This window comes from Lytechinus variegatus, chromosome 3 (assembly GCF_018143015.1).
Source record: "Lytechinus variegatus isolate NC3 chromosome 3, Lvar_3.0, whole genome shotgun sequence".
NCBI lineage: Eukaryota > Metazoa > Echinodermata > Echinoidea > Temnopleuroida > Toxopneustidae > Lytechinus > Lytechinus variegatus.
In genome coordinates this window covers 33,931,566-33,951,345 of record NC_054742.1, presented here as the reverse complement: position 1 = coordinate 33,951,345, position 19,780 = coordinate 33,931,566, and the positions used below count along the sequence as shown (strand labels likewise).

Sequence of the window (19,780 nt, the reverse complement as noted above, 5' to 3'; positions counted from 1 at the left end):
AGAAATAAGATAAATCTGTCCTATAAGCTTCACCCAACTAATCAACCTTTTCTCTCTTTGTCCATATTACACCAATACTATAGCAAAGAGTGGTGTGTTACTCTGTCAATATCATTTAAACAAAACAAGTTAAAGAACTTTTTCAGATTCGATTTCCATCATATGGACACTAGCTGTCTTTAGTGGAATTGCAGCGATGCACTGCTTATTGGAAGTTCACAAGGAAATCAAGAATATTTTGCACTTTTTGTACACTTCCAGCGAAGGTCAGTCCCTTTAATTTGATATATTGATCCATAGTGATAGAGCACGCATTAGTGGTATTCTTGTTGTTAAGTTATGTGGTTTGGCCATTTATCTTTTTTTACTCCCTTAATCCTGAAGCCTACTTCTATTACAATGCCTCCAACCCCTCTCCAAAAAAATACAACTGAGGAAATAAATGAATACAACTTCAACAATTCTCATGGAAATACATAAATACATGTAAAGTGTACCGAACGACTCCAAGTTCTTTTACCGACGAACTGAAAAATCCTCAAACTATACTATTTAATTACATTTTGGTGGTGATTAATTTTGCAAAACAAGGAGAATATATACATGTCCCTACTTTATCACAAGAAGTTGAAATACCAACAACTTAATTTATAGCAAATTTTTTATATATCATATAGGAATCACTCTCTTCCCCCATTTTCCTTCAGACCCTCTCTCTTCCAAGTATAACCTTCCCCCTCCTTACTAAGTTGTATCAAAATTAGACAATAATGATCAGGAAGCTATATTTGTTTTCTTAAAGTTTTATATAAGTTGTTTTCAAAATAATTTACAATAATTTCAGAACACAAACAAGAAAAGAATTAAACATTATCAGGCGATCAAGCAAGGTAATTCAACAAATGGTGAAAGCACAAAGCATATATATTATATACAGTTGAGGCCAGAAGCTTACATACACCCAGGAAATTCAAAGAAAAGTTGACATTTGCCAAGAATCATAACACTTACTGTATCTTATAAAATATTTGTGCTATCATGACGAAAATGCTATCAAACAAATGAGTATGTGAGGCCCCTTCATCACATTGCTTTGTCATCAGGAGCTAAAGAATATATTTAGGTGTCATTTTTTCCCCAAACAATCTTCATATTTTAGAAAAATTAAAAATAAAAACTTGACAATAAAATTTCATATTTGTGCTAGTTTAAGTTACTTCTCAACACAAGCATATCAGATTGCACTTTTTTGTTCAGTGGTGAAATGTCATGATAGACAATGTACTATAAATCATAGATTTGAAATTTATATATTTCTATAAATTGATGTTTGAAAATATAATAACCGACCATAGAATACATTTGGCACAAATATTCCTTTTTTTTCTTCAAAGAAAATTCCACCTGAAATTTATTTCCAACGGCAACCATGTGAAAGAGCTTAATACGCTCTTTCATATGATACCAAATTTGTCATGGTAGTATTTATATTTCTGAAAATATAGTAAATGTTATGATGTTTGGCAGGCAAATAAATTTCACTGAATTCCATGGGTAAATGTAAACTTTTGGCCCAACTGTATATATATATATATATATACATATATATATATATACATATATATACATATATATATATATATATATAGTTGCAAAAAAAGCAAAGAACAGATCAACCAATTCATATGGCTCATTTTGTTAAAGTGCAACAGAGCTCAACTACCACTATGTGTACAAAGGCAATGGCGTATGATGAGGCATGAAAAATAGTTGAAAATGTAAACAAGGCGACAAGGTGACAAAAATCTATGGACCAATCACATTCTCCATAACAGTTCCTGTCTGGAGTTCTACCAACAAGCTGATGACATATTTCAATATAACTTGTGATGTTATGATGAAATCAGTATGAACCATGTACAGGGGTGTGAGTGGTCACAAAAAAAATCTGAAAAAAGCTGAAGAGTGTTGAAAAAGTCTGAAAAAGAAAGACCTCTCATACTTTTTGCACAGAGGAAAGCCAAAAATAAGCTAAAATTGAGCTGAAAATCAAAACAAAAAAATCTGAAATCAGATAAAAATCTGAACTCTCACACCCCTGCATATGACAAGAGTCATGACATGGCAGTGGAAATATTATGACTTTACACTTAAAAACCAAATTAAAGCATTATAATATGCACAAACTGTAGCTTGTGATGCAATGTGTCACATTGTAATGTGCACTTTTTTTTTATAGGTGAAAGTTTGAACACACTCCTAATTCAGAGATATACCAGACAAGGAATCAAAGTAATGTATTTTTAGCGTATATTGTTTGCTCTTCTGCTAGAAATATCACTTATTTCCATTTGCCATTGTGAAGACTGAAGATCATGGTAAATGCCTCTTGACATTAATAAAAAAAACATTAACCAGCTCTTTGAATGTGATTAGTTGCACAAAGTTTAAAGTGAGATCTGAATGTCTAAACTTGTTATTTCCAAGGGAAGCAACAAAAAAAGTGAATCTTATAGCCAGAGTTTGAAAACTATAACAATCTATCATTCCAATTTATCTTACTGTAAGAAAATATTCAAAATATCACTGTATGCAACCTGGCCAATATATTTTTCAGTAATATTCTTTGTTTTTTAAAGTTAGTTTGTGGGTTTTGAGTTCAAAGTCAATGTTATTCATATACTTTTATATCTTTTTAATTGATATGCACCAAATGCTCCCTTACATCTTTAAAGAGTACCAAACAATGTGAGATATGACGCCAATCACTTCAAACTTTAAGTTATCAAGCTTTTTCTAGCGTTGATATAACTACATACATCATAAATACATGTACATCAAGCACCACACAAAGATATGAAAAAAAATGTTGTTTCTTTGAAAAATAATGCCTCTGGCAGTCTCACCTGCATTACGCAATTCAATATAGCAACAGTGCTAAATTTAAAAGCAACTAATGAATAATCATTCACAAACGAAAACATTCATACGATGATAAAATACTATTGCTCTTAATGTGTCCTAGTGTCATGAACTAGATCCATTAACTTTCAAAGTAGTGATAACAAAAAAGTTTCATTTTACAGGGATATACTAAGCAGCCAAAATATTCATAAAATATTGACTGGCCTTGAGAGCATAAAATATATTGCCCACAACAGAATCATATTGGGGAGGGTCTTTAGACATGGGCAATATGGTGCGTTGTGGCCTAGTGGATAAGTCTTCTGACTTCGAAACAGAGGGTTGTGGGTCCGAATCCAGCCATGGCGTAATTTCCTTCAGCAAGAAATTTATCCATATTGTGCTGCACTCGACCCAGGTGAGGTGAATGGGTACCCGGCAGGATTAATTCCTTGAATGCATGAGTGCTGAAAGGCAGCTCGAGCTAAAGCCAGGGTAATAATAATAACAACGAACCTCGGAATAGAATATTTCAAGATAGATGGCGCTATATAAATGCCTATTATTATTATTATTATTAATATGGTTCTTTTAAGGGCAATGTATTTGATGTTCCCCAAAAGAAGAGCCAGTCAATATTTTCATAACATCCAAATCAGACATCTAGAGCAAAAATCATGAAAATGGACATGTTTCTCTTCAATACGCATAGGGTTCTATTGCATGTTTATATCAGGTGCTAGGCTTTGCATTGTACCATTGTGAGATACTTGTAATAATAAGATCATGTCCCTAGGGACGCGTATCCAGCGCCAGGATCCAGCACCGTACTATGATTATGACACATATTGATGCTGTGCAGATCATTATGAAGCGTATCTCTCTCAGCGCATCCCCAAATGCCCAGAAGCGAGTCCAGGGAAAATAAAAAGGTACATTTTGCATTGTCTCTGCAAGCAAAGTCAATATGGTTTTGTAAATTACCAGCTCAATTGTGTGATATGTGTGATAACATAGAATCCATGACTAGACTATGCCTGTTTGGCATGATTCATAGAGACCTGTTTGGTATTCAGCACATTAACAAAAAGATGCCCACAGCATAGCTGGATGCAGGAGTTTAAAGTGGCATTGTTTTTTTACATCCCTTGTGTTGTGTATGCAGGAAATGAAGTATTAGAAGGGACAAGATGCTTAGCAGCATTCCAAACAGCCACAGCTAAACAAGCTAGAGTTTAGTTCAGGTAGCTTCTGAACAGCAATCTTATGGTAATTGTACAATCTGTATTTATATCATTGTAGTAACTGAAAATGTGTCCGACTTGACTCCAACATTTCTGATCTTGTTACTCTATAGTTATGTACTGCTGTCATCAGGCTGCCATCTTAGTGGCTGAAGCGATTGCATTACAGCTGGCATATCTCTGAGGGAGGGCGCTGTATGAGATAATGATGTCATATGTATAAGGTCTATTGATAATTTCCCTGGGTATTCTTATTGCCATATAATATTTTTAACTTTTACTATTTGTTTATGCATTTGAGAACCTGGTAACTTTCATTTTCCAGTGCTTGATGCCTACTACATAGGATTATGTGCCCAGTGCTAAAAAAGCTTTTTATATAGATTTCATTGTTTTTATTGCTTATATGGCGTTCAACGAGTTATCATTAAAATATGATTGTTATCAACAGCATATTGATATAATCTCATAATTGTATGGCATTCTAAACCAACATACTCCATGGAATTTCAACAACAAAAGAAATACAAGGAAATTCAACACACTCTTCTACTTGTAGAAGTTTTTAAGACACTGGAAGATGGATGGATGGACTGACAATAATGTGCGTCTACCTAACACTTTAACAAAATTCATAAAAAGTAATAAATGCATGAAAAAAACATATCAAAAAATACTTAGATAATAAAATTTTGAATGACACACCCCCCAAAATCCCTTAAAAAATAAATAAAAGGAGATGAATTCTATGAAAAATAACATGTTTGAAGACTCTGATGACAAATTTGCTTTGTGAGATTCTGTAAAGGATCACTCTATCACTTGACGCCCTACGTACACTTGAAGTAATGCATGGTAAACGTGTCAAAGACAACATATGGTAAACATGGTGTTCAGCTTGCCTGCAGTGTACAAGTAATAAATATAGTATCTTCAAGACAAGCTGAATATTCAATCAAGTGACCATCTTGCTCCATGAACTACTCTACAAAGGCAAATCTGCTGAGCAGTTTATAAATATGCCTATGTAGTAGATAATTTTTGGTGGTTCCTTTGAATAAAAGTCAGTATAAATAGGCATCAAGATATGCAATAGCATTAACAACCAATGTAACCATTATACACCAGTGAATCACTGCCTAGTCACTGTAATTCGTTTATGATTCCACACAATGGAAATAAGGTGCATAGTCCTTTGAAGATTAACAACAGAATAACATTCAAGTGCCTTAAACCTCTTTTTACATACTGAAAAAAGGGCAAAGCTGCTGATAAGATGATGGACACACCTTTGTAGTTGATATAGTTCTAGTGATTCCTTTGAATGGAAGTCAGTATATATAGGCATCAAGATATGCATTTACTGTTGACAGCTGATGTAACCATTACCAACTGAAGGTCATTTATGATTACACACAATGGAGATAAACTGCAGAGTCCTTTGAAGATCAATTATAGAAAAATGCAATTCCTTCTCAAAATACTCCAGAAAGGCAAAGGAATGTTTAAGTTTATAAATGTGCCTTTTTAGCTGATAAGTTTTGATGGCTCCTTTGCATAAAAGTCAGTAATTAGGAATCAAGAAAGGCAATGGCGCTCTGTAACAAGCGATATTTGCCATCATATGTAACGGTAAGTGAATCACTGGCTCATTGTTGTAGATCATTTATGATTCTATACCGTGAAGACAAACAATCATATTAGCAACATTGTTGAAGCACACCATCATAGTCATTTATCAGTGGATGGCATCTGATTTGGAAGTATCTGAAGTATTTGGGTAAACCACAGATTTAGAATCAGTCTTTCCTTTTGTCTCCTCCTCCTCATCCTCACTCTCCTCAGAACTGTAGGGGGATCAAAACGGTACCAATAAAACAATTGTAACATCCAATATCTCCTACACATCAGTGCATACATATCCCAAATACAGTTTCATACTGTATAAGTATGAAACCGAGTCAAGGACAAGGAAATGAGAATATTAAGCATTTTTAAGCTGGTCATACATGTATTATTCAAATGAATTTTAAAAAGCCTGTCATTAAATTTAAATATCAATGTAAAGATATTGGCAGGCATAGTAATCTCTTGTCTACAATTACAACATGAGCAACCCGTTTATCATTTTTAATAGTGACATATTAAATAGGGCGCAACAGTAACTTGTCTGCATTATAACATACGCAACATGACCATTTTGATTATTGTCAACTACAATCAATAGTGATGGAATCAAGATGCAGTAATTTCTTTTACAACATATGCAATATATTCAATTTTAATAAGTGTATGAGATTTTTGTCCAAAAAAGATATATAAATTCAGTGAATTGGTAAAAATATGTGTAAAGAAGTACAACATTAGAAGGGGTAGGTTTACTCCATTAAATATTTTGGAAATATTCTAAAAATAAAAATATCAACTTATTACCTGTCACTTTCCGAGTCATCATCACTGTCATCATCCTCATCATCCTCATCATCTTCATCATCTTCATCTTCTTCATCATCTTCTTCATCATCATATTCTTCATCATCATCTCCGCTCTCGTCTTCACTGCTGCTTCCATACAGCTGATAATGCCACACTAGCAGAGGATAAAAAGAATTCCCAAATAACTGAATATATCAAGGATATGGCTTTTATATTGCATCAGTTATTGTAGAATGTTTACTTTAACTCAAAGAAAAAAAGCCAATAAAGAGAACTTATCTTGCTGTTGCAGGAATACAGTTTTGTTCAAGGGGTATTGCACACTGGAAATAATGATATCTAAATAAATAAAGTAAATTCAAACATTAAAAACAATAAAAATGTCATCATAATCTTATATAAAAAAACACAATTGTTTTAAAATTTGTCATCATGAATATGCAATAGGTGGGCTGATGACATTGTGGCCCTTCTTTCTTTCTTTTTTCTTATTTTATTACATGAAATCGTAATTGTTAATACTTTCATGCATGTGTATATTACTTATCTCCCTCATAACAAAATAAGGTCCACCGGTGATCATCTTCTACAATCAATCAGCAGTCAATCCTATCTTTAAATTCTTGGAGGACAATAATTGAATTATAACATAACCTTTCTTCTTTGCTCGCCACTTCTTCTTGGTCGAAAATGAAAATATTCTTGTCAATGATAATCTTTTAAGAGGGAAGGGGTTGTCAAAACAAATATTGCCTAAACAAACAAAAAGTGTTTCGTCCCCCTCTCCATGTGCTGAAATTCTGGGTCCTTCCCCCCCTCGATCTACTGAGTAAGCAGCAATATGACCATCCAATTCAAATTCATATACAAAAATATGTGTAAAGTAACTCAATATTTTACCACCCTTTTAGTATTCTACATTTTGGTTTCTTTACAAGTTCTGCTCATTTTTGTAAACTTGAAATATGGTCTATTAATTGGTAGATTTACTTGTAAATAATATTATCCTTAGAAGACTGTAATAACATATGAAGACAATAATAATAAATCATTTGAAACTCACATCTTTTCAGCATCTCTTCAATTAGTGGCTTGAATTGCAGACATTCAGCATTTTCAGGCTCATATATAAGAACTATGATAAAGTAAATGAAAGAAATATTGCACGCTTTAAATTCAAGCTTTCTTTCAGCAAATATATTTGCATCACAAAAAAATATAATTTTTCCCCCCTTACAATCAACTTCTGATTGGAAAAATGATATTTATCTTTTTCCACTGTCAAAATATTGTGCTTTCTGCATATTCATACTGGTATAATCATACAATTCAATTTCATTTTAAATCAATTTTATTGTGACAATATACTATGGATACATGATAACAGTCAAGAGAGTATTAAATACATATGTCTTATTTTGATAACATTAAAATAATTGCTGAATGGAATACATCAAATAGACAATTCTCAACATAAATAAAACTATGGATTTACTATTGAATAACTGAAGTATCATGAATATACTAATTACATGAAATAGAGATAAAAAAGTCAGACTAAGATTGCAAATGTTCGGGAGAATCATGGAGCAATTATTAACCAGTTTGAATAAACAGTTTAAAGACAAAAAAAAATCATATTCAATACTACAGAAAAAAAAATATTTGTAAAAAAGACAACACAGACTAAAAAGACAATTTTCTTTTCCCACTAAAAGGAATATTCCTATGTTGTGTCATATTTCATAGGAATACTTGGCATGTATGTATTACAGCATTGCAAATTATCCAGTGCATATCAGCCTCTTTTCAGAATAAACAGAATTAAACTGATACAGCTGAGATTAATACTTATTTTCTGACTCTCAGGGAAATGTTGGATTAACAATGGTTATAAGTTTACTTACTCATTTTACACAGCTTATCTGCAGTTTCATAGTCTTCTTCCATCACAGAATCTAAGAACTGATACAAGAAAGAAAATAAATGAATAATTATTTCTACAAATATTTAATTCATAAAGGTTGAGGGAGTTCTCACTTGGCAGTTTGCATTTTTGTGGTTTGTCAAAACTGAATAAAACTGAAAAAGGAGGGAAGTATTTATCTTTCAGAGATCTAATATGCCAATTTAGATTTCAAATGAGAAAATTAAAAAACGGAAAGAAAAGAAAATATTTCAAACTTTATTTCACTATTTTCTTCTATAATTATTAAAATATTATTAAGTTTGATTGAATTTGGAATTCATGATAAAAAATGTTTACTTAGTTTTCTTACAAAATGACCCCATTAAGATGCAACAGGGTAGACATTCAACTTGATTACTAACAATATGCCAATGGGTATTTCAATAGTCCACCATATTTACATAAAGCAAAGGTATAATCTTACTTCTCCCATGAGTTCAATTGGAGCAGTAGGTCCTTCCTCTTCCTCGTCATCCTCCTCCTCATCATCATCCTCCTCATCACCAGCTACTTCAGTATTATCAGCCTTATCTTCTTTTCTATCCTCAAGGAATGGTGGAGGTCCAGCAGTAGCTCCCATACTCAGAGCAGGCTCTTTAACTACAATGTATACCATAATTTAGAATAGAGTATTATTGAAAGCCTATTGACAAAGATATGATTTATATATTTTATGATATAAGATGTTTCATATTTTCTTTAATTATTATTCCATATTTTTATATCAAGTTATTTACTATGCATTGTTTGTAGCTACAGTAAAGGTATTTCAGCTTGGTCAGGTAATTTTACCTACAAGTACAGTAGGAACTAATAAAACATAAATACTAGTTAGATATACATCCTGTCCATGGAATTAAAGGGCCACATCTCAATTGAAATTCTTTACCTGAAGAATATGATGCATCTACACTTACACCCATGATGGATATGTAACATTATTTTTCATTCGCAATCATTGTTTGTGAAGAAATTTGAGAATAGGAATGGAAGACAGGCAAAGTGAAATTGGTGTTAAAAGCTACAACTGAATGATGTTACTGTTAAGATATTTTAACTAGAATGCAATATTTAAATCATGTAATCTTATCATACATCCTCAATAGAGTGATAACAAATACAAAAAATTATTTAACTTCATTAATATAAATATGCATCAATTGCCCAGGAACAAAAGGATCATCACAGATTACCTATAAACATTGCTAATTTTCTCCAATACAGAAGTCTAAGAGGGAAGTTTTAATACATAAGAATATGAACCATCCAATTGACAGACTAATATCTAACGCTTTAGTATCCACTTATCAATCTATGGCTCTACAGGTAGAGCTATGATGATTCACATATCTAAGAAGCAATCTATCATAATTCACAACCATACCCCTTTTCCAGTCTGTATATTAATCATTATAAAACAAAGATGTTGAAATATTTCTTCACAAATTGCAATAACAGTTTCCAAACATGTACGGAGTGCAAGTTATATAGTCTGAGTCATATACATAACCAAACTCACCTAGATTTAATTCTGGTTGATTACCTGTTGAAACATAGTATGAGTCAGTGACAGTGGAAGGGTCTTCTCTATTCTTTACTAAAGAATCTGCAACTGATATAAGACATACTTCCTATAATTTCAAGGGCAAAGTATCATTGCAATGGTAACATATTTGCTGTTGATGTTGTAGAAATTGGAGACAAGAAACTGATGCCTTCTTGTGAATTGTCAATGTTAAATTTAACTGAACACTGAGTATTTGAATACTGTGGGCTGAATCAGTCCCTATTTATAGTTTTTTTTTGTGAGAAATTTGTTTTAAGAGAACTTTGCATTTTCATTTTTTTTTCGTTTGAGTTGCATTTTTTGAGACCATTATTTGTGATGACTGAGTGTTGCAAAATTATGTGTGATTTTGTTTCTGCATGAAAGATTGAAAATTGCTGAAAATCATTATTTCATGTTCCAATTCAAATTAAATTTGAAGCTAAAATTCAAATTTGATGTTTAGTTTGATTTACTGATCAAAGTAAATTCGTTTTAGGCTCTTTGTGGTTGTAATAATGCACAAGATAGATTTTACAGAAAGAAAAAAAAATCCACGACGAAATTTAAGAAATATACATAAAATACATCAGTAATTTGACTATGCTTTTTAAAGAAATTAATTTGTAAAGTAATTACTAAGTAATTACAAATAAATTTTTAATTACAAAGTATATACAAATTAATTTGTAAAGTAAAACAGAGACTATAGAAAAATATAATCCCTTCAAATTATTTTTCATTGATTGTGAGCTGAAAATCAGATTTCATACATAAATATGCTTTCATATTATTTAGAAAAAAACTTCAATCTGTGAAGAAATAATGATTCAGTCTCGGAGAACCGTTAAGTGTCCTTTCTGTGATACAGTTATGTGGCAAAACTATTGTGACACACTTGCACAGAAGAGCCTTGTGCATGCATATATATTTTTGACCAAATAAATATACACACATTGCTAATCCAAATTGCCTAATCTGTGCATCAGAGCAATTTTCTAGACAAGATATAGGCAAAATGTGTTTCCTATAGATGTACTTTGATAGATTTTTGTGGTCCCTAGAGTCTTGACTTGAGGCATGACTTGAGACAGCACGTTACACTGGCGCCGGTCCGATGGTACCAGACAGGGAATCATTGCTGTCAGGCCAGTAACTTTTCAGAAATAGCCAGATTTACTGGCCCAACATACAGATTACATTTTCTTCCCTTTTGTAAATAATGAAAATTGCTCTAGCATCCAAATGGCTCTCTAAAATTTAGAAATGAGTCTCATGAATTACGCTGTGTGTGTGTACTTTTTTTTTTGGGGGGGGGGGTCAAGCAATAAAAGACAGCAAAATAAACTCGCGTCTTTTATTTTGTTTTTCTTCATTTTTACCAGTAAATTTTAGGTTTGGACCAGTAAAAAACGAAATACTGGGTATCGACTGGTCCGTAATGATCAGGTCAGACCAGGAGAAAAAAAAGGTAGTGTGGAGCCCTGCTTCAGGATTTGAAAAGTTATTTGGACATTGATAGATATAATGTGCCTAGATCTCTTACCTTTTTTCTTAGCTGCACTACTTGTCTTTCTCCTTTCTTCATGTTGTTTGATCTCTTTATCCTTTATTCTCAACTGCTCCATCAGATAATTCAATCTCTCCTCTGTACGTTCCTTCTCTGACAACACATTAACCCCATCTCCGTTTCCTCCATCAATGCCCACTCCCACCACCCCCTCATCTTTGTGGGTGTGTCCACTAGTGGCTCCTACAGTCTTGTTTCTGTCTACATGTGTATGGCTTGTTCCATTTGTTAAGGGTGTTTGTCTGGTGATGGCTTCTGGCACAAAGTCCCAATTTTCATTCTTTGGAATTCCATGCCTGAGGGAAAAGTAAAGAGACATGAGATAATTTATGTACCAATAAATGAGCATCGTCTGAAATCTCAGTTATAATATCATAAAGATATCTTTCTTGAAGGAGAGTGTGTGAAGCATCGTGGTTGTAAAACATACACAATGGCAACTCCATTCAATATTTTGACATACTCTAGTTCATTAATCTCTCCTGAGTAATATTTAGTGACATGTTTAATGAAAAAATTGGTGTAACTTGTCTACTGCTAAGGGCTAAAGCAGAAGAACTGAATGAAACTGAGTAGGTACAAAAATTGAAATGTGTGGTGGCTCACTTGCAGCTCTCATCAATATATCATATCTCACAAAAATACATGCATTAGTAACACACTTACGTTTCATAGTTTCTCTTGACAGTGGTCAAAGAAACCTGTTTGTGAATCGTACTACCTGGTCTAGATTCCCCTGGTGGAGGCGAAGCAAGACCATCATAACTGTTAGCCCTATTGAATCCAGCATCATGTTCCTCGTGACCTTGGCGTGACCTCCGACCTGATGACCCAGCACTCTGTGTCTGACGAGGACTTTTCTCTGAGGAACTAGACGGCCGATGACTTGTGCGACTGGAAGTCCTAGATCCAGGTCGATCTTTGGATGGCTCATCTGCAGGTGAATTTCATAGGGTAGAATCAGGTTTTTTATGTACTGTAGTTTGATACATGTATGCATAAGTACAATATATAATAACAGATAATTTCCTGGCTATAATAGCTGGGATGCCATATACTCTCTGTAGAGGCAAAAGTCATTGTAGGAATATATTCCTCCTACATGTAGATATTCATTTATCACCTGTGGAGAAAGTGAGCAAATGTACAATCAGATCTTAGCAAAGGATACCAAGGCTAACAATATCTTCATGAACATGTAATTACTCTTTAGTTATTCTTTAAAACTCTCTTACTTTTATTTACTCTATGTTCTTTTTTCGCATTAATAAATAATTTTCTATTTTTGCCAAAAAAATATCTACTAGAGGCCTATTGCATATAGGAAAAAAATCTGGTAAAATTTGCCAGAATTTTTCAACGTGTAAGTGTCAATGGCATAATTCCATTTGTCAGAGTTTTTGTTTATTGCCAGTCTTTTTTTTTGTGGCAAAAGTTTTATGCAACAGGCCCCTGGTAGATGAAATTGTGAATTTACTAATTTATGTGTCAAGGTATATTATAAATGAAAACAATATAAAAGTAAGATTCATGATCACAAAACCTTGATACCACTTAAATACATCATCAACATGTCTTAAGATAAGAACACTGCAACAATTAAAAAATCAATCACTAAAAGTGTTTGATTAGTTCTTACCATCTGGTGGTAACATCTCTAGCTGGCTTCCTGATCTCTGTATGGGAGTCTGAAATTAATTATATCAGTCAGAATTTGCAAAAGTCTTAGTCATGCTGATGATGATGCTCATATATGCAAAATAATTATATCTGACCACAAAACTCAAAACCCACAATAATTCACCAAGGAAAGTTATTGTTAAAAAGTTTGAAATTTAGTCATGAGAGACTTAACAAGCAAAATTTAGAAAACTGGAATATAAAAGCAAGATATTTCTTCTACATCCTATCAAAATCCAACTTAACCCAAAATACAAGAATTTCCTTAAGACCAATTTCATGACTCATGTCATCAACATCAAACATTATGTTTAATGTTGATCCTTGAAACAACTACTAACACACCAACTTTACTTGATATATTCAACTCTTCCCTCCTCAACCCACCCCCCCTGAAAAAAAGAATCTCTAGATAATTTTGATTCCTTTCTTTTGGCAGTATCAGATGTATACCCTTTTAACAGTCGATTTAACTTTATTTTAGTCAATATATAATGTATTACTGAGCACTGCAAACATTGATTTAACAAATTATAATCTTGAAAAATGAAAAGAATAATTCTGTGTGATCTCACCATGTTCCTTGATCGTCTTCCTGATGGAGGCCTTGAATTTAGGGGGGGAAATGTAATGATTATAATTAGAAATAACATCAAATTAGACCATCAAAAAATTATCCAAAGACAGGCCTCTCTAAAAATGTGTCTAATGCACTGTCTGTTTACAGTATTTTGTTTTTCTTTTATAATATTGGCCCGAATTCACAAAGGTTGAACCCATGGTTTATGCAGATTTCCTGTAAAAATTACGCTTATTTACCAAGTATATAAAAAAAATGTCCAATGCTGAATGCGCGTTTTTTTTAAATGCGCCAAATTGATGCCTGTTGCCATGTTTAAGTATGCTATTTCATTCATGAGTCCACTGTTTGAAGAACGGACTCATTAATTAAACACAGTGGACACATGTATAGAATAGCATGGATAACCACGGCAACAGGCGCCATTTTGACAAAAGCGCGCATCAGCATTGGACATAATGTAATATATGCACTAAATAAGCGTAATTTATACAGGAAATCTGCATATAATACGTGTATGGGTTTAACCGATGGAATTAAAAACCACCTCTGTGAATTCGGGCAAATATGTCTAGTAAAAAGAGATCATATAATAACTGAAGAAGGATTTAGTAATTGTACTAAAAAAACAAAGATTTTGGGCCAAAAGTTGCACACCAATATTGTAGCCCATTTACATAATTTTGGGCTCAAAGCCCTAAAGAAAACAAGTATTTTGGAGCAACATTATTGTTGCCCAATTCATCGGTGCGTGTAGAGCAATGGCATCCCGTCTCTGGCTCCATAGGAGATTAAGCACGTCAGTGATATGACATTAATCTCCAGGAGCCTCCTGGCTTATACACACTCACACATGCATGCGAGGTTAGCTATACAAACCTCGCACAACGCATGTGATTTCATAGTGCATTTTGACGTTTTCATTCATCACACGAATGTGAGGGACTAAAACACGCCAAAAACTTCTACATTAATTCACTACGTAATTTTCATCAATCAACTTACTTAATTTTAAAAATATATTCAAAATTATTTATAAAAATGATTTTTTAATGCTTATCTCCAAATTTCGGCCAAGATACTCCGTCCGTCCATCCGAATACTTACTGCGGTGGAAATCACGCAAACAACAATTGAAATGCGAATTTTTCCTATCTTACAGTCTTGATTCAAGTCGTCGGCACATAATAGGAAATTGTACAAAAAAATCAACAGGTTGCATCTCATGTATATACTTAAAGATGAAGTATGCCATCTTTTGATAAGATGATGAAGAAAGTGGATTGAACGAGTGAGAAAATAATGCTGAGCACCTAGTATGCAGCTAGCAGGACAAGCATCAGAGTACCGTTAACAAACCGGCTTATAAATAATATCGCATGCCCTCTTTAGGCCAAAATTGATTTGTCGCTGATCACAGGGCATCCACGTGAAGATCAAGAAACAATACATTTTTTTTTAACAAACTGGAAAGAGAAGTCACCAAAGGATCCATATGGTTTAGTAAGTGTTATAGCACAATGTGAAATCCAAAATTTAGTGTTATAATGATTTATTTGGGCAATAGCCCATTAAAGATTTGCATGTGTCGCATGCATTTGTATTCCTTCGCACGCGAGATGAAATGAACCCATGGGTGGGCCTAACCCAGGGAGCCCAGGTGTCGACCTTGCAAAACGAGGGAGACACTGGGGTAGATTGGGGTCTCAATAGTAATCTCAATAAAATGTGGAAATAGGATTATGCACTTACCACGATTATATGGATGAAGGTCTATCGTGACACACAAATCCTGACATCGAGGCACAGACTGGAACCTCAAAAAAGCGAAAAGTTCTGTTGCGATACCTCTCCTTCTTTCAAAATTCAAAACAAAATGGCCGATCGAGACCGAGGCTATATTTCGTTTTTTGAGGTTCCAGTCTGTGCATCGATGTCAGGGTTTGTGTGTCACGATAGACCTTGATCCAAATAATCGTGGTAAGTGCATAATTTCTGTTTCCACATTTCATTAAGATTACTATTGAGACCACAATCTACCCCAGTCCTACATCTCCCTCGTTTTGCACAGTCGACTCCTGGGCTCCGGCCCGCAAAGCGGGCCAAAGCTCCCTGGGTTAGGGTGGGTTAGTATACTTATACTAACCTCGCAATATGCATGAGTGGGTGGGCTATTACTGCCCGAGTGAGCCGCAGTAAAACACATTACTGAAACTTATGGTGGTGTGACCTTAATTCGCGCGTTACCTTATTTTGCGCAGGGTCGAATATCTCAATATCTAATAAATATACTGAAAAACTGATATCACCAACAGAAAAAGCGACTTAAATGTACCAAGTATGGAAATTTTCTTGAAGGTAAGGCCTCAATTTGCGAAAATATTGGCAAAACATCGGCCAATTTTATTACCTTTTGCGTCCGCTCCGAGAAAATCTGAACTTCTCAGCATCAAGCATCAAGAAATCGCCAGTTTGCAAGCAGAGGTCTCCAATAAGTAAGTAAAATGTGATACCAACCGAATTTATGGCATTTTAACCTCCATCTGATACAATTAACTTACCTTCCTCTGTTTTATTCATTATTTAAAGCTTTGCAAAATGATGGTGCGCATATTAAGTTGCACTTTTTTATGACACTTTTTCAGCCCAGTGCGCACTAGTCGATCGTCATGGAATTTTGAGATCGCGACACCGGCGAAACCCTTGGCCTATTTATAATTCCGTCAAGCTAATTTGACTTTGGAAGTATTGGAACCCTGCCTTCCGTTTGGTATTTATGATTTTGATTAATTTTGTGCGAACTGTAAGAAATTTTGGGTTGAAAATCAACTACATGATAATTTTTATAATGTGCGCAAATTATGGTCACCCATAGTCATTCATAACCTTGTTCATAAGAGTGGGTCACCCCATAACATTTGAATTCACATAAGTTATATGTACAGAAAGAGCACATCTTCAGCTGTCTGTTAAAAGGCACGAGATTGCACCTACTATGTGCGCATGCGCATTAAACCCCATTTTCAATGAGCCGCCCAGACAGAGGCCATGCCACTCGCAGCAAAACCCGCGCGAAAACCGTGCCACCAAAACCAGCGCTCGCGATGCCCCGTATTCGCACATAGCTACACATTGGTAGTTGGTACTGATCATGCTGATGGAAATATATGATTGTCGTGCTTTTTATTTTATGAATATGTTCAATTGAAGATGTGCAAAATCAGTTTTTAGAACAGAGTTCCCAACCGCGTAGCCATGATTTCATTTTGGAGGGGGCGGTAAATGCACGCAAAGCGTGCTAACACTTACAGAGCGCGCAAAGCGCGCTCCCTAGGGGGTGGGTGCAGGGAGGGGGAGTTTCCCCCTCCCGCGCGAAGCGCGAAGCTTTTAGTGTTTCATAAATTAAAATGAAAAGGAGCCGTTTCTCTTGTCTCTAGTACCTCCAATTCGGTTGACTATATTGCGATTTTGAACCTTGTTTTCAAAATAATGATTGTGAATGCACAAAAGAGGTATACAATGGAGGAAATTAAAATGATAATAAATCCGCGCGAAGCGCGGAAGCTAAAGCGTTTTATCAATTTTTCTTGCCATAAAAAGGGTCCCGAGAAAAGGGTTTTCTCAAAGATATATTGAATACTTTCTTTGGAAAGATCAGATTATTGATTACAAACAATTTAGCAACAGTGCATATTTTTAACTCGCAAAACAGAGGAGAAGATTGGTAGAGGAAGATATTCCTCCCCGTGCAGAGCAATGAAACTGAAGGGCGGACGTTTCATCAAATGTAGATGAATACCCAATCGGCTCTAATTCAATTGATTTTCTAAGATTATTGAACTTCATTACAAGGAATATAGTGCGCAAAAAGTTGAAACTTCTGCGATTTATTGAAACTATCTATCTATATAAAAAAAAAGGATGCCTAATTTTTTTACTTATCCTGAAGCGCTTCATTTTGAATATAAAGAAACTTAAGTGTCATTCAAAATTTCAAACTGAGGGCGCAAAACAGGATAGGAGATGAATGTATACAGGGAAATGACATGAAGTTTAATACAATTTGATAAAAAATATATTTTGGGGGGGCGACCGCCCCCACCGCCCCCCCCCCCCCCTGGCTACGCGCCTGAGAGTTCCCCTGTCATCATCAACAACTGCCTGCGCAGCTGTGCGAGTGTGACTGCATTTTGATCAGAGCGGAGAGGCTTACCTGCTGGTCGTCGATGGGCTAACCACGGTGGAAATACCGCCAGCTCCCCGCTCGAGGACCACCATTGAATTGGGGGTGGTGCTGCCGTCTCTACTACTCTCCATTCCAGCTCACATTCAAATGTACAATTAGTTCAATTCATCTCATTCCACTCCTTGAAATATATATGATCCATTGCATGATATCATCTTGCTATTCATTGCTGGAGTTTTCTGTAATATTTGACTGCAGTTGGTTATTCTAATACCGGAAAACCGTTGTTTACAGTCGCGTAGCTACTATTCATATGTACCGTACGGTGTCGTTAAAATCAAAGTAAAAGGGAATAAATATTTTGGGTATGCATGTCTGCATGCCATTTCAATTAATTCCAGGACCCGATGAATACAGTGGAATAATGTGGTTCTTGAACTTATTTCTTTGGATTGAAGGGAGTAAATTTTTAAATACATCAATAGATCAGGGCCTCAGTATGGTAGCCCCACCCACTGGCATTCAGAGTCGCCCCCCCCCCAGATTTGTTAATAATAAAAATGAATGAATAAATTAATAAAGATAGATAAATGAATAGATTGATATTCAAATAAGTAACAAAATACACACATACATAAATAAATAACTAAATTCACAACAAAGCTGAAGACAAAAGAAAGCTTGGGAAAGACATGGAACAGCCTAAGTAATGATGTTGTCACTGCCCCAAGTGTGCACAGTTTTGAAGCTGCCCTGGATAGATGCTGGAAAAATGAGCCAATAAAATATGACGACGAAAGCCCTGTTCCCGGAAGTGAGCCAGCCATCTTGAGGAGGAAAAACCTAGAACTGAATACAGAGGCATAACATGCCTACATTCAGAAACTTCCCTAGGTATCCCTAGGTAAGGAAAAGGGGATGAAATAAACTGGGTTCCTAAAGAAACTAATCAAACTTTGAAAAGGCACTCCACAGACCCCACTCAATCTAAATGAACAATATTTTTACACAGGTTAGCCTCAATAAATCTTTCATAAGCTCATGTCAATAAGAGATTGGTTCAATCACAGAGACTATACGTGTATCATGGTTTAAAAATCCAATGTCACAAAACATCAAAAGAAAGACCAATGAAAATGAGATGGGATTAAACAAACTTCCCAGTTTATCCCACGTACTGTTCACAAGCATGTCTGTATGTGATTGGCTTAATACAGCCACACACAGATCCTTGGGAATGTCCTGTTAAACAAGGGATGATCTTAACCCCGGCGTGTGAGTGCATATGCATCCCTATGGAAGTGTCACTATAGCGCGGCCTCCGCCGGGTGAGCTCTGCGGCCGCTTTTCACCGAAATTGCAGCTCATTGTAGCAGATCAATGCGATCAAAACGGCATAACGAAATATATGCGAAGCTTTGGAGCGGATTTCTTTCTTCTCGATAAGAAGAAAATGCTATGCCTTGGAGCGGCTTTCTTTGATCTTCTTCTCAATAAGACAAAAATGCTATACCTAGGAACGGAAATTTGAGTGTAAAAATGGGGGTCCCCTCCGCGGCACATACCCACTATGCATTATAATTTGAGTGCCCCCCCCCCCCCCCGGATCTTTACACAGTGTCCGTCTTTGTGTGGCAGATATACACACAGGCACACACTGTGTTA

General features: G+C 35.0%; 1 protein-coding gene across 3 annotated transcripts; it reads right to left on the bottom strand.

Annotated features, from left to right (window-relative positions):
* Positions 1-5,212: 5,212 nt before the first annotated feature.
* Positions 5,213-18,426, bottom strand: LOC121410839 (glutamic acid-rich protein-like). 3 transcript variants are annotated; one of them, XM_041603159.1, is made up of 11 exons: positions 18,143-18,426; positions 13,925-13,955; positions 13,309-13,357; positions 12,336-12,603; positions 11,646-11,965; positions 10,073-10,165; positions 8,978-9,153; positions 8,492-8,549; positions 7,648-7,719; positions 6,582-6,738; positions 5,213-5,995 (listed from the first exon to the last, which is right to left on the bottom strand). In XM_041603159.1, exons 1-11 carry the CDS (start codon positions 18,244-18,246, stop codon positions 5,887-5,889), a joined length of 1,437 nt encoding a protein of 478 aa, XP_041459093.1. In that variant the 5' UTR covers positions 18,247-18,426; the 3' UTR covers positions 5,213-5,886. The 3 variants fall into 3 exon arrangements, with proteins under 3 accessions (XP_041459093.1, XP_041459094.1, XP_041459095.1); XM_041603160.1 differs by having other exon boundaries at positions 10,073-10,159; XM_041603161.1 differs by lacking the exon at positions 10,073-10,165.
* Between the last annotated feature and the right edge of the window lie 1,354 nt (positions 18,427-19,780).

Excerpts from the sequence above, each read along its gene's own strand:
- LOC121410839 (XM_041603159.1), bottom strand. The coding sequence starts at position 18,246 with ATGGAGAGTAGTAGAGACGGCAGCACCACCCCCAATTCAATGGTGGTC. Across the intron at positions 13,358-13,924 it reads GAAGACGATCAAGGAACATG|ACTCCCATACAGAGATCAGG; the intron begins GTGAGATCACAC and ends AATTAATTTCAG. Across the intron at positions 11,966-12,335 it reads GTCAAGAGAAACTATGAAAC|GCATGGAATTCCAAAGAATG; the intron begins GTAAGTGTGTTA and ends CTTTTCCCTCAG.